This window comes from Erigeron canadensis, chromosome 3 (genome assembly GCF_010389155.1).
Source record: "Erigeron canadensis isolate Cc75 chromosome 3, C_canadensis_v1, whole genome shotgun sequence".
NCBI classification, from domain to species: domain Eukaryota; kingdom Viridiplantae; phylum Streptophyta; class Magnoliopsida; order Asterales; family Asteraceae; genus Erigeron; species Erigeron canadensis.
In genome coordinates, this window is record NC_057763.1 from 35,396,377 (window position 1) to 35,412,047 (window position 15,671).

General features: G+C 32.8%; 2 protein-coding genes across 6 annotated transcripts; both read left to right on the plus strand.

The window, feature by feature from the left end:
• Nucleotides 1-2,417: 2,417 nt before the first annotated feature.
• LOC122590466 (endonuclease III homolog 1, chloroplastic-like) lies at nucleotides 2,418-4,839 on the plus strand. Of its 3 annotated transcripts, none has more exons than XM_043762665.1 (4): nucleotides 2,418-2,645; nucleotides 3,063-3,111; nucleotides 3,321-4,033; nucleotides 4,351-4,839. In XM_043762665.1, exons 2-4 carry the CDS (start codon nucleotides 3,095-3,097, stop codon nucleotides 4,692-4,694), a joined length of 1,074 nt encoding a protein of 357 aa, XP_043618600.1. In that variant the 5' UTR covers nucleotides 2,418-2,645; nucleotides 3,063-3,094; the 3' UTR covers nucleotides 4,695-4,839. The 3 variants fall into 3 exon arrangements, with proteins under 3 accessions (XP_043618600.1, XP_043618601.1, XP_043618604.1); XM_043762666.1 differs by having other exon boundaries at nucleotides 3,372-4,033; XM_043762669.1 differs by lacking the exon at nucleotides 3,063-3,111 and having other exon boundaries at nucleotides 3,372-4,033.
• Nucleotides 4,840-5,704: 865 nt separating this feature from the next.
• Nucleotides 5,705-9,391, plus strand: LOC122590467 (endonuclease III homolog 1, chloroplastic-like). 3 transcript variants are annotated; one of them, XM_043762671.1, is made up of 5 exons: nucleotides 5,705-5,903; nucleotides 6,553-6,607; nucleotides 6,830-7,539; nucleotides 7,985-8,335; nucleotides 9,150-9,391. In XM_043762671.1, exons 2-4 carry the CDS (start codon nucleotides 6,591-6,593, stop codon nucleotides 8,323-8,325), a joined length of 1,068 nt encoding a protein of 355 aa, XP_043618606.1. In that variant the 5' UTR covers nucleotides 5,705-5,903; nucleotides 6,553-6,590; the 3' UTR covers nucleotides 8,326-8,335; nucleotides 9,150-9,391. The 3 variants fall into 3 exon arrangements, with proteins under 3 accessions (XP_043618606.1, XP_043618605.1, XP_043618607.1); XM_043762670.1 differs by lacking the exon at nucleotides 9,150-9,391 and having other exon boundaries at nucleotides 7,985-8,503; XM_043762672.1 differs by lacking the exons at nucleotides 5,705-5,903; nucleotides 9,150-9,391 and having other exon boundaries at nucleotides 6,567-6,607; nucleotides 6,820-7,539; nucleotides 7,985-8,503.
• Nucleotides 9,392-15,671: the final 6,280 nt, after the last annotated feature.

Consider the following 15,671-nt stretch of genomic DNA (forward strand, 5'->3'; position numbering starts at 1 on the left):
TCGTTATACTTGGTTTTTATGATAAATGATATATCCTTTAAAAATCAGCAGATTAATTCTTCAAAAAAAGAACTGCTTATATAATTTATTTTTGTTTAATTTATCTTTATATCTACATAGTGTTGTAATTAAGTTGTCAAAAGGATTAATAGATTGATTATTTAAAGATATATATTATTTCAACTTTATACGTTACTCAATGTTTTAAAAACTAGTTTTTAATTTGAATCAGGAAAGTTGCGTAGACATATTGGACCAACCGGTTCAACCGGATAGTGTATTTTATTATTTTTATTTTATAAAAATTCTACTAAGCTTGTTAATCTTAATCTTAATCTTAATATATACTATAAGACAGTTGAACTAATGACTTATTAACCAATCAAATCGCTTAATTTCATCAAATTGACTTTCGCTTATGTCATCAATTAGATTAATTATAAATTAAAAATCCTAATAATCATTATCTAAATCTATTAATCGTATTACATTAGTATTTATATTAATTTGTAAAAAAATTCTCATTAATTTACACTTTTTGTTTTTCATCAGTAATTTACGCTTTTTAACCCTAAATACTTAATTTGTATTTATTTTTAGCTATCAACTTGATATGATTCTTTTAAAAAAAAATTTAAAATTTACAAATAGTATTTATATTTAATTTTTTAAAGTTTAATTGTCACTCAAATCAAGAAATTTAATTGTTATCAAAAGATATGAAAACATTCATAATTGTTATTTAATTATCATATGACAAATGATTGAATTTAAACTTAATCATGTTATGAACTCGCATCATGATCAAATTATAACACTTGAATGTTAAGTACAAGATCACAAATATGTTAAGTACTGTATATACTTGAATGTTAAGTACAAGATCACAAATATGTTTATATTTTAATTCTTAATTGTCTTTCACAATAATATCACATTATGAGTATAAATGGTTTAAAAAAGTTTTATAATAGAGAAATTATTATAGCATATGCCTTTTAGAATGATTACGACAAACAATTTCATTAATATGTCTTAGCTAATAATGACAATGACGAACTTGTGATTATTGTATTACAACTTGCAAATTATAACACTTAGAACCGTATACCTTCAAAATTGTAAGCTTTTATGAATTAAATGTATGAAGATCTAATATTAATAATATCGTAAACTCGTGTCCAATGTTGGACACGAGTCTAAAATCTAGTATCCAATGAAAATAATCATTAACAATTTAACAAAGATCACACCAAATAATTATTTCATAAATCATAACAATATAGAAGTTTCAAAGTTCACAAAAGTATTAAAATAAATATAACTCGAAACCAAAACAAAAGTTTTAATAAAAAAAGAAAAAAACCAGTTGAATCGGGAAAAAAGATGCGAAAACCGGTCGTTCGAATATACTAAGAAAACGGTAAAATAAAAATGATCTCGGCCGTCCATCTGAAACCAGGACAAATGGGTAGACCGGCCGGTTCAAAGGGGTTTAAAAAACATTGATATCACTTTCTAAAGTTCCAAAACCCTTTTAATTCCAGAATTATCACTAGTTTTTTTACCGGGCTTTGCCCCGGAGACATAACATTGCTTGTTTAAATGTTCGCTAGAAAATGTATTGTGGTGTATCAATGACTCAACGTAACATACAGTAATCATTTACATGATCAATTTTATGAATAGTTGATGTAAATAAAAAAATACGAATGTTAATTATGTAGCAATTAAAAAAGTGAAAACACATTAAAATTATACTATTATATGTAAAATACAAAAATAAATGGAAAGTATCATATAGATTAATGTAGAAAATAGTAAAAACAAATGAATGCGGATACCATATTAATTTTGTACAATAAATTATATAAACCAAAACAACTTAAATTACGACAACTTTAGGTAAAAGTATTAGGCAAAAATGTTTTTTTGTTAAACTGAGAGACCGATAAACAATACTAATTTCACACAAAAACTACAGTCGAACGCCTGTTAAAAAAATGGATCTGATTTGCAGCAGCTTTTGTAATTCTTGTAAGACACTAAAATAGCGTCTAACGACCATTAGCACCCGTTGGAGAAAAATACCTTAATTCTCTGTTAGAAAAGGACTTGATTTGCAGTCGTTATTGTTACTTCTGTTAAACACCCAAATAAAACGTAATGGCCGTTAGCTCTTGTTGGAGTTTCCTAATGACTTTTTAACCGTAAGGACTATTGTCGCAACATATTTAATGACAGGGACTAATATTGTTTAGAAAGCATGTGCTAGGGGGTTAAATGCTAAAAAAAGTTGAAAGTTACATGTATGCATACTTGTATGTTATGCTTAGGAAGTTGTAATTTAGTATATAGGTATAATAGACAAACCCTAGTAAAAAAGCTGTTTAATTTTTAAACCTAATTATCTCACCCGCTAATCTGGAAATCGCGGGAGGGGGGAAAATGCAAAAAATTGCGGGAGGGGGAAATGTTTAACTATTCCTACTTTCCTAGTTTGTTTGCATTTTTTGATTTAATTGGTTTTAAAACCTACGCCAAGGGGATTCAGGGCTACTAATCTGCGAATCGGGGGAAGCCGATAAAGAAACCCAACCGGCGACGTAGATGCACCTTCCTAAACATACATACATATATATATAGTAAGTTGTTCATTTGTCTCTCTGCTTGCTATGTTAGATAGATAGTAATAAAAAATAATTATTTATTGACTAGGGTTTAATTTTAATGTGCTGCTTCAAGATTTTTATAAATTTTTTTATTTAATTGACATGTTTTTAGATTTGCAATTAATCTATTGAATCTGTTATGACACTAAGTAGTTATTCGTGCTTGTTTATTTGTGACAAACTAATGTCAATGTGACTAGAATTTTAACATTACCATTACAATAGACTGTTAGGTCACAATAGAGAAAAGATTCGCTGACTTATAATTACTGCAAAATGTCATATATTTCGTGACCTTGGCCGAAGCCTAACGGATTATCATTCATTTTAATTTCTCACTTCTACTTTAGTACGTATCCATCAGTAATGTCTCACTTCTACTTGTACTAGTTTTTGCCTCGTTGCAGCAGCAAGTGCGTCTCATGCTCGTCCACCTACGGTATTATCTTATCACTACTGTTGCTTAATACGATGCCTCACTTCTTACATTCAACTAATATGTCATTAATATTGATATAATCATTTACCTGAGGGAACGGCGTTTTTTGTTTGTAACCATGCTTATTTGTGTCAACTTTATCTTTATGTTTGAAAAATGATCTTTCTTTAATCTCCTTCTTTTTTAAACAAGAGCATCATTCTTTACAGAAATTATATGTTTCTTCCTTTGGCTTTGTCACGATCAAACTTCACTAATAGGATGCAAACCAGAGGAATGTCTATCAAAGCAGAAATGGATTCTCCAGAGCATAATGCAAAACCTGAATCAGAGGTCCGTGTCTTTGTAAGAAGGAAAAGATTGAAAAAGCTTGAAATAGTTCCAGAGAATGTTCACAAGTTAGAGCCTCAAGACCAGAAATTTGGTAGCCTGCCTGACATTGAAGAATTTGCATATAAAAAACCAAGTGTTGATTTATCACTGAGAAAATCTGAACCAATCTCTAGTGTCCCTGCAAATGTTAAAACTGAGGTCAAACCACCATCGAATTGGGTCAAAGTTCTAGAAGGAATCCGCGAAATGAGATCTTTAGAAGATGCTCCGGTAGACTCAATGGGATGCGAGAAAGCAGGTAGTTCCCTTCCTCCTAAAGAACGAAGGTTCGCTGTTTTGGTATCTTCACTCCTATCAAGCCAGACTAAAGACAATGTCACCCATGGAGCCATACAACGCCTCCTTGACAAAGATCTTCTCAAAGCAGAAACAATTGAGGAAGCCGATGAAGTAACCATAAAAAACTTGATTTACCCGGTTGGATTTTACTCAAGAAAAGCTACCAATCTGAAGAAAATTGCAAAAATATGCTTGTTGAAATACAACGGAGATATCCCAGACACCCTCGAGTCGTTGTTGTCACTTCCAGGTATAGCTGACAAAATGGGAATGGGTGGTTGTGGGAGGGTAGTCAAATGTGAAACACTTTTTCTTTCAATTTTTTCCTTTGAAATAAATGTTGGTATGTTACATATGATTATAAATATATATTAGTACATTAATAATGTAGTTTCTTGAATACAACTATATAAGAAGTTGAAAGAAAAACATTTCAGGTGACTTTCAATTTGTTATGTTGGCTAAAATTTCTGCTCCTTACCCTTTCTACCTGTCAAAGATATTATACAACCTGAAATAAAACCATCTTTAGATAAGCAAGCTAAATTTTACCACCTCTTCTTCCAGGTATTGGTCCCAAGATGGCTCATTTGGTGATGAATATAGCATGGAATAATGTTCAAGGCATATGTGTAGATACTCATGTGCACCGCATTTGTAATCGTCTTGGATGGGTTACACGCCATGGTACAAAATTGCCAACCAAGACACCAGAGGAGACAAGAGAGTCGTTGCAATCGTGGCTTCCAAAAGAAGAATGGATCCCGATTAATCCTCTTTTGGTGGGGTTTGGACAGACTGTATGTACACCTCTTCGACCTTCGTGTGGTTTGTGTAGTATTAATAAACTCTGCCCATCTGCATTTCGGGAGGCCACACCCAAGAAGATAGTCAGCAAGAAAACAGGGTGAATCACGGGTATCTTCTATGTAAACCTTTGATTTTGTTATATAAGCATTTTGTGACATGCTTCTACTAACTGATGGCCAAAATAATGCCTGTACAGTGTTTGTGCTTAATTAAATTAGCTACTCTAAGTGGCCTATGAACCACCAACTGGTCGACTATTTTTGACTCAAAGGGTTCAAACCTTGCTAAACAAATGTCTGTCTATGTGTGTATGTGCAATTGTGCAATGAAGTGTTTAAAAAAAGAACAATCTCTTGTACTTGTGTTTTCATTAACCAGGGTTGATGATAGTGAGAGTATATGTTGATGTTTTGAAATATTTCAAGTAGTAATAGGCGTTCCAGTGACCTTTTAGCATTTAAAACATGGCATGCTTTTAGGAGTTGGACCATTCTACTGGTTCTCAATCTGTCACTCAAAGTCGCATTGCATCAGTTCAGCAAATGTTAGGAGTGGTGGTTGATGGTGAGAGAGACGGTTGTGGCGGGGACAGACAAAGGAGAATGATGGAGTGTGTTTCGTTGGCAGCAGAAGTTTGAAGACACAACGGAGGTGGGATGCATATATTGTTGGTAGTTGGTGTTTCATGTTTGATGGCAGCAAGATAATGGATTGGAAGGGAAGGGTTTGGTTTTTACTGTTATTCGAAAATGGATTTGAAAGGGTAGTTTGTGTTTCTTTGAAAGTTTGTTTATTAAATTTAGCGGAGGACCAAGACTATTTTTGATATTTGAAACCGAATATACTATTTATTCTTTTTTAAAACGTCCAACTATTTTACTCCTACACTACACGAATTTACTATTTTGATGAGTGATAATGTTGTAGTCATGAATTAAATGCAAACCAATGAGATAAATAACACCAGTTAAAAATGTTTGACTAAATCGAGATATATACAGAGGACGTAGTGTTTTGATGTTTAGATTACAACCGCCAATACTTCGTATACATATGCTACTCGTAGCTAAGCTTACAACCACATACTTTAGTCAAACAAAATTGAAGACTATAATGTTTCTTTCTTTAATACTCCGTAAAAGTATATATAGACATATAGTTGTTTCTACTTTCTACGAAGGATAATTTCGAGCAAATTGTATAACAGAATTCTGTCATTTCAAGTTTGAACGGAATCCGACATACAACCCGCGGGCGACGTTTTCTCCTACCAATCCGCCCCCATCTATTATTCTATATAGTACTATATTGTAAGTGTTTCCATTTCATGCACCCGCTTTCTTTTATACTACTGTCATGTGTTGCTGTCCTTTCATATTTGCTTTCTTTTAATACTTTTTGTTATTCGTCATATATTGTGTCGACTTCGATGACAATCTCAGTTGCTGGATTTCCTAGCTAGGATGGAATTATATATTTTGCTTTGTCATACAACACGACTCCACCGTGAACATGGTCGTTACAAAAATGCTTCTTTAGTTTATTTTCCATGAAAAAGTAGTTAACGGTATCAATTTATCTCTGGAAAAACTCTAAACTTCTAATTATTTACAATAGATTTAATTATCGGGTCAAAAAATTATGCAAAATGTCATATTACTTGACCTCGATCTCATTACCATACAGAGATAAGCAATGATGAATTTCCAAAACACATTACCATTAAGATCACCCCCTAGCAGGATCTGCTTGTTAATCGCCTTTCGCTTAAATTGTTCACCTGTGCTTCAATACTACTAACTATTGTGTCACCACTTCATGAATTTCTTCATACCACTTTTTTCTTTCGACACCAAAATATTGTAGTTTTAGAGTTTTATTTCCTGCTATGTGCTGAGCAGCTTACCTTAACTTAAGGTTTGTCTTAATAGCTTCTTTTTTTGCTTCTCATGTAACAAGGAATACCAGTTTGTGACTTTGTTGCATCAAGTTTTCCCATGCTCATCCGCCTACGGTATTTTCTTATCACTTTAACTACTATGATACTTCAAAAATTCTTACATGTAACGGATATTTGAAAAGTAATATAAAAATTTCTTACATCCAACTAATATGTTAGAACTTATGAAAGCAAAAAAAGTTATTTGGAACCATACTTTATCTCAAATTTATTGTTATGTCGGTAAATTCTTCTCTTTAAATCTCCTCTTCCTGAACAAGGCTCAGTTTTTCACAGGAACTACACGTTGATTCCTTTAGCTTTGTCACGAAATAACTTCCCCACTAGTATATGTGCCAGAGCAATATCCATCAAAGCAGAAATGACATCTTCAGAGCATAATGTCAAACCCGAAACTGAGGTCCGTGTTTCTGTAAGGAGAAAAAGATTGAGAAAGTCTGGAGTAACTGCAGAAAATGTTAAAAAGTTAGAGCCCCAATACCAGAAGTTAGTTAGCTTGCCTGACATTGAAGAGCTTGCATATGAAAAACCAAGTTCTACCTTACCTCTGAGAAAATCTAAAGCGATCTCGAGTGTGACAAATGATAAAAATCAGGTCAAACCACCATCTAATTGGTTAAAGGTTGTTGAAGGAATTCGTGAAATGAGATCTTTAGAAGATACTCCAGCTCCCATCCTGGGACCTGAAAAAGTGGGTGATTCTCTTTCTGCAAAAGATTGGAGATTTGCTATTTTGATATCTACACTCCTATCAAGCATGACCAAACAACACGTCAACCATGGAGCAGTACAACGTCTCATCGATAACAATCTTCTCAAAGCAGAAACAATCGAGGAAACTGATGAATCAACCCTAAAAACCTTGATTTACCCAGTTGGATTTTATACAAGAAAAGCTACCTACATGAAAAAAGTAGCAAAAATATGCTTGTTGAAATACAATGGAGATATCCCAGACACCCTCGAGGAATTGTTGTCGCTTCCAGGTAGAGCTGACAAGATTGGCAGGGTGGGCGGGTTGGATAATGGGTCAAAAGGGATAAAATTGTATTGTATGAAATGGGTGGATCAGGTTAGGTTGACCCATACACCTTTTTTTGTCAAGGTTTTTTCTGTTATCACGTTGTATTATACAGTCTAACCACGGTAATCCCTGTTACCCAAAAACGATAGTGTTATACAGTATATGATCAGTTGATCACATAAAGACTACTCGAATATCATTAGTAGGTGAAGTAGTCAAAGTTAACACCGAAAACGTTCAAGTTTAATAATATAATTCTCTGAATAAAACATGTAAGATGTTAATAATGCATGTTGGGTGACCTTTGACCCTTTTTCGTTAACCAGTTTTTCAGATTTTATTCTTTTGACCTGTTAAGCCAACTTATTTTTGATAAGAAAAGCTAAATTTGCCACCTCTACTTACAGGAGTTGGTCCCAAGATGGCCCATTTGGTGTTGCATTTAGCATGGAATGATGTTCAAGGCATATGTGTAGATACTCATGTGCATCGTATTTGCAACCGTCTTGGTTGGGTTTCACGTCATGGTACAGAATTACCAACCAAGACACCAGAAGAGACACGGGAGTCATTGCAACTGTGGCTTCCAAAAGAAGAATGGGTCATGATCAATCCTCTTCTGGTTGGGTTTGGACAAACAATATGCACCCCACTTCGACCTTCTTGCAGTCAATGTGGTATTAACGAACTCTGCCCATCTGCTTTTCGAGAGGCCGCACCCAAGAAGATAACCAGCAAGAAAACATAGTGAGTCACAGGTATCTTTTATGTAAACTTTTGGTATTTTGGTGTTTCTAATATAAAGCATCTTTGTGATATGCGTCTGTATAAAAAAGGCCTTAACAATACCAGTTTTTGTAATTTTGTTCATGCTCATGTAAGGTTAGCTAGTCTGAGTGGCCTATGAACCAACTAGTACTTACTAATCCAAGTTGTTGATTTATTAATAATGGTTTATAAGGGGCAAGGGTGTAGTGCCACACTTGTGGCTAATTGGCAAGTTTTGGCAAGAAATCAGCCAATCACAAGCCGTCAAGTGTCCAAGTAAAAAAAGCCAATTTTAGCCAAAAACTTACCAAATGTGATGCTATAGTGCCGACTTGCCAATTCTTTCTTTTATTCTATATATATATATATATATATATATAGGGGAGGTACTAAAGGGGGGCAAGGGGGTTCAATGCCCCCCTCCAAATTTAAATTTTGTCATGTATTTTTAAATTTTTCATAAATTTTTAAATTTTTTTTATAGGTTTTTAACATTTTGCTCCCTTTTAGATTTATTTTTCATAAGTTTTCTAAGTTTGCCCCCTTTGAAATTTTTTCCTGGTATCGCCTCTATATAAATATATATATATATATATATTCTATGTATACAAAAAAAATTTACACCAATATAAATCACACCCACCCACCGCCCCCTTTTCTTCCCCAGTTTTGTCGATGCTCTTTCCCCCTCTCTATATATCTCCATCTATATCTCATCTTTTTATATCTATCTATTTCCAATTTATATCCAAAATCCATATCTCCATCCATCTATCAATTCTATTCTATCTATTGGTTTGGCAGAAAAGGAGGTCGCCGGTGGTGATGATGATGAAGATGGCGATGATGGTGGTACGCCGGGATTTATCCATCTCCTCCCCCAAATCGATATTCCTTTTTTTCCGGCGATGATGATGATCATCATCATGATGGAGTTAAAAAGGTTTTAGATGGTCGCCAGAATTCCCCCAATTTTTCCGGTATGTGTATGTGTGTATTGTATATATATATATATATATATATAGGGGTGAGTTAAATTAGGGACTCCTTATTTTAGTGACTGTTAGGGACTCGATCTAGATCGTCCATTTTCATCAGATCTAATCACCACTGATCATCTCCGGCGACATCTTCGACCATATTCATCTCCGGCGACATCTCCGGCGAGACTTACACATGTGTAAGTTGAATAAAAATTATGATTCGGAACGGGCTTCACCCTTAAGGATATTCATAAACCAAAGCTGGTGGGGGTGATAGGTCATTGAGGGTAATAGGTCATAGTGTGATAGGTCATAGGGGTGACCGGTGATGTGTGATCTACCTAAAAAAAATTTGTACTTAAAACATGTGTAAGTTACTTACACATGTGTAAGTCTCGCCGGAGATGGTCGTCGTCGCCGGAGGATCATGGTGGTGGTCGGAGATGATCATGGTGGTGGTGGTGGTGGTCAGAGATGATGGTGGTGGTGGCCGGAGAAGGAGGTAGGAGTCCCTAACAGTCCCTAAAATAAGGAGTCCCTAATTTAACTTTTCCCTATATATATATATATGATTTAAAGGAAAAAAACAAAAAAAAAACTTGCCGATAACGCTCCCAACGTTCATATGCATCGGTCAAAACTAGCCGATCTTGCTTGCCAAAACTTGCCAATTTTGCTTGTCGATTCACGTGCTATAGTTTTGCCGATTTTGCCGATGGTTTTAGCCGACTACACCCTTGCCCTTAAGTTTGCTGCTAAAATATCGTTTGTTCATGCGTATATAACAGTTTCAGAAGTGAAAAAGGAATTTGGATATTTTGTGCTTGTATTTTCATTAAGTAGAGTTGATGAGAAGAAAATGTTTATCAACGTTACAAAAAAGTTCGAGTAGAATTAGTGTTAGTATTTTAGTGCAATTTCACTGTAATATATACGGGCAACAGAAGTACATAGTGTACATCTTGTATAAACCGATGTGAGTCAAGGACTAATTAGCAGGGTCAAGGTGAGGCGTCTCTGATGCTTTCATAGTTTCATGTATATATGATGACCACTTATTTTTATTTCAACAAATGCTTTTTTTGGGCTATCATTTTTGTAATTTAAACCATTTTATGAATAATCTTATCACTTGTTAAGCAAAATAGGGGCAGTCGACTCTATATCTGTATACAAATACGAGATGAGTACCCACGTAATGCGGCGGCGGTGGCGGTGGCGGCAACGGGTGGTGCTAGTGGCGGTGGTGGTAACGATGTGGTTATTAATCTAAAAATAATAGACGTAAATGGTAGTGTAGTTATTTTATAGTTAATAGATGTATATTTTGTAAATAACTTTATTAAGAATATTATAAAGATATTAGGTGAAAATATTTAAATTAATTAATAAAGGAAATATATAGTTTGGAAAAATATAAGTGTAAAATATTTTAGGAATATATTTGGGTAGATTTAGTGTGTGAGTTAGAGCATCAAGTATGGTTACAAAATCCAGAACAATCCAGAACGCCACCTCAATGCCACATTAGTTTTCACTAATTTATCACTTTTAAGCTGTTATGGATGCAGAACGCAAAACATTATTTTTTTCATTTTTTTAATAACTTACCGAATTAATTTGCAGACTACTTTATATTCATTTTATATTATAAATATACAGTAATAAAAAATAAACTATCTATTCACAAATTACTAACATAAAATTAAAATAACTACTTTGTAAATATATAATCATTGAGGGACTAAATTAGAAATTGTTAGAAAATGAAAATGAGTCAGTCAATGATAGATGGCGTATAGACTTTTCCCAACATCCAACACATCTTTTATCTTTGTTTTAAAACTTTAATAGTGCAGTACATAGTTGGTGCCCCTTTCTCTTCTTTGCAAAACTATTCGCCGAAATATGACCACCGTGAAACCATTCCTCCGGTATGCTTGCTACTTTCCAACATATCATCGGTGAGTCTATGTATAACATGTATATATATTACTAAAACACTACAACATAACAAAAAAAGGAAAGAGAAAGTGATGTCGGGCATCGGCGTTGGACACAGAACCCCGGATCAAGATTCGACACCGAAAGTAGCGGAATGGAGGGGTTGTCGGCGCCGAGATGCCAGCAGGGATTCGGGGTCGGGGTAGATCACCCATACCCTATGCTCTTAGGAATGGGTTGGAAATTAAGAATATTTTTGGTTTTTCCAAAATAGTGTAATGGAAAATTTTATTTACCAAACTAGTATACTTTCAAAAACATTTACCAAGTTAGTATAGTTTTAAAAATATTTAATATTATAGGTAAAATTTATTTTAATATTATATTTATTAAATATAAAAATAAACATAAGTGTGTAAAAATTTCTCCACACTTTTATTTCTAAATATTTTTACACAAATAAAAGGGTGAATTTTTTTTAGTTTGTTCACACTAACTAAAATTGTGGACAAATGCAATTTTGTTTGTAGTGTTGATTAAAAGATAATCAAGTTTACTTTCATGTAAATCCTATTTATTTATTTTATGCACATTTCTTTTATTTTATAAGAATTATATATAATTCTGCTTGACTATATTAAATACAATAACATATAACTTATATTACGAAGAGAGATTCGTTTAAAAAAAACATTTGTTAATGTACGGTTTACCTTTTGGATGGTTCTCTTTTGAGCCATAAAAAAATACACCTATGTATATGTTTGGCTCAAAAGAGAACCATCCAAAAGTTAAGAGCCATGTTAGAATGACAAACAAATTACAAACTAACTGTTAAAACATAGGTAGCATGTGAGATGATTCAATCAAACAAGAGATAGAAAGAAGAGGGAGAACACATAGAGGTGGTTTAATTGGTGGAAGTTAAATTTGTAAAAATTTGTTTGTAAAAGGTTTGTAAACCTAGAATTACTCATTTTTTATTACAAATGTTCATTTCAGAAACGACATTCCAGCCAAATAATGTTAACACTAATAAGAATATACGTATGCATGATCAAGAATGACTTGCATCAAAAAACGTTAATCGCTAATAAGAATATACGTATGCATAGATGTATTTGTTGTTACAAATGTTCGTTTCATAAATGACATTCAACTAGTTTATTAGACTCGAACGCCCTCTATAGTTACAAATTTATATGGAAAAAAAAATTGCGATTGGGGATTTTTTAATTTTTTAATTTAATAAACGAGAGCAAGTACCCGCGCGTTGCGGCGGTGAGATGATAGGGGTGATAGGTCATAAAGTGTGATAGCTAAATGCCTTAGCCGGACGGGCTTCGCCCTCGGATTTAAAAATTCGTCGAAAGTATATCGAATGACATCTCTAATGAAAGAGCATGAAATTTTAAGAACACCCATATAATTTTTATAATTTATCGATGTACGGTTTTTGAGATAAAAGATTTTGAATGAATTGGAGGAATACATGATTTATGGAAGAGAGAGAAAACAAATGATTGGTTGAGATTTGAGGAGAGAAAAAGGGTGTTAGGTAAATATATAATTGAAATATGATCATTTTGGGAAAGTAAATGTTGAAACTTAAAATGTTAACAGGGGAGATCTGCTTTATAATATAGTATAGATAATTAAATATTATAATATTAAATTAGATATTTACTTATAATGATAAATATTTTTGAAATTATACTAATTTTAGTAAATAAGTTTGCTCACCACACTAATTTGAGAAAAAAAAACTTAACATAATTTTAAAACTATACTGATTTGGTATATATTTTTGAAAGTATACTAGTTTGGTAAATAAAATTTTCCATTACACTAGTTTTGGACAAAAACTCTTTAAAGGTAGAGAGTTGAAAAGAAAGTAATTTATTTATTAATATAGTATAAATTCAGGAGTAAAAGGTTTGGTGGTAGTGTAAATTAAAAGGGTAAAATAGGAATTTTAAAGGTAAAGCGTTTAATTTGAGACGGGATAGTTTGTTTACATATGGAGTATAGATATATACAATCTTAAAATTTTAGAAGCCTAAAACTCTAAATTCAACAATTTAACAATATGTATAGTATTTTGATTCGGAGACAACATTATCAGTATAGTGTACACTGTACAATAATCGTCCTAGAAAATGTACTCTAATGGTCAAAAAGAAGTATCAGCTCATTTTATATACATTGTAGAGTCGGCTCTGCTGTTAACTTGTGAATTCACATGCAAAAGCATGAGTGGCTAGGGAGTTGCCATGCTTATATCATGACGAAAAGTACTGTACATGAGAATCCGTGCTTATATATATATATAGGTGAGTTATTTTGAGAACCACTAAAAAAAAGAACGTGAGAACCAATCTCAGCCCTCTATTCATCAAGATCAGGAAGGGCATGTTTGTTATTATTAAAAAAGTTGTCAAGCACTCTCTTTCTCTCTCCTCTTATTAAATTAAAAAATATCTAAATCATTAGAAAACTTTCATCTCACAAACCGTACATTATTAGACGGAAAAAAAAGCATGGGTAGTCTTGAAATTTCGTCCTCTTTCATTAGAGATGCGATTCGATATATTTTTGACGACTTTTTAAATTTCGTTTTTTTTTCCATCACGTTCATCCTACACATGTGTAGGAAAGACCTAGAAGTAGCGAGTTATATAACCTGCCCATGCGTAAGTACAACCTGCCCATGGGTAAGTACAACCTACACATGGGTAAGTTACTTATAAAGTTTAAAACAGATGAGGACGCATTGTAAAACCCTAAATGCTAAACCCTAAAGCTTAATTTCTAATCCGAGGGGGAAGCTACTTTCTAAAAACCCTGGAAAATCTAAACCTTAAATGTTAAACCCTAAAAACCTAAAACGGATGAGGGTTCCCACTCTAGGGTTTAGGGTTTGAAGCCCGAGGGGCTAACCCTCGACCTTCAAACCCTAAACCCTAGAGCGGGTACACGGTACGCTTTAGGGTTTAGGGTTTGAAGTTGTACCTACAACTTCAAATCCTAAACCCTAAAGCTTAATTATTAATCCGAGGGGGACGCTACATTCTAAAAACCCTGGAAAATCTAAACCTTAAAAACCTAAAAAGGATGAGGGTTCACACTCTAGGGTTTAGGGTTTGAAGCCCGAGGGTTACGGCTAACCCTCGACCTTCAAACCCTAAACCCTAGAGCGAGATGTATTAGGGGTAAGTACAACTTTCCCATGGGTAAGTACAACTTACACATGTGTAAGATGAACGTGATGGAAAAAAAGCGAAATTTAAAAAGTCGTCAAAAGTATATCGAATCGCATCTCTAATGAAAGAGGATGAAATTCTAAGACTACTCATGCTTTTCTTTTCGTCTAACGATTTACGGTTTGTGAGATTAAAGTTTTTTAGTGAATTGGATAGAATTATATTAAAGTAAGAGAGAGAAAAAAAAGAGCTGACGAAAATACACTCTAGTGTTGAGAAGAGTTTTTTTATTTTTAATCTTGTCCATCCATTTTCTTTGACCCAAGAGTGTAATGGAGTTCTTGAGTTATTTTTTTTAGGAGTTCTCAAATAATCCCTCATATATATATATATATATATATATTAAAAGAGTAGTTAAACAAGCTTTCTAAACCACTCTTCAAACTAAAAGCTATTCTAAAAAATTGCCACGTAGAATTTATCCTATGTGGCATCTTCATATTTTTTTTAACAATATTTTATAGCCTATCTTATATTTATAGAAAGTTTTAGATTAAAAAAAGAAAAAATCTTCCATCAAAATGATCAAATCTTATGTATATAATAATCACAATTACAACTTTATAATTCAATATTCAATATTATATTAATGCTATTACAATTCTTTATTATATTATTATTATTATTAATTATTAATATCAAACTAATATGTTGAGTTTTGATGATTTTTATTACAAATTTTTGTAAGGACTTAGGTTGAGTGTATGTGATTATAAGATATGTTCATGAATAAGTTTGAAAAGAAAAGATCTATATCATATTATTGATAATTTTATTTATGTGATTAAATTTTAATATCTGTTTATCTTTATTCTTAAAGCTACAAAATAAATAATATTAGTCAAAACTTTTTTTATATCTTTATTTTTTATTTTAGACGACAGTCAAAACTTTTTATTAAATGATTGTTTTAAATAGACGCACATCGTGCGAGTAAAAAACCTAGTATATATATATATTAAGTGAATAAAAAGTCTATGTATACATGCGATAATTTTCTTTTTATCGGGTTTTGCTTGTGAAGTATTGAAGTGTGTATATATATATATATATATATATATATGATGGCTTTAAGCCTTTAACTTTGGTAACGATGTAGATTGAAAGGAATATCGATTTCTGATACCGTGTATAGA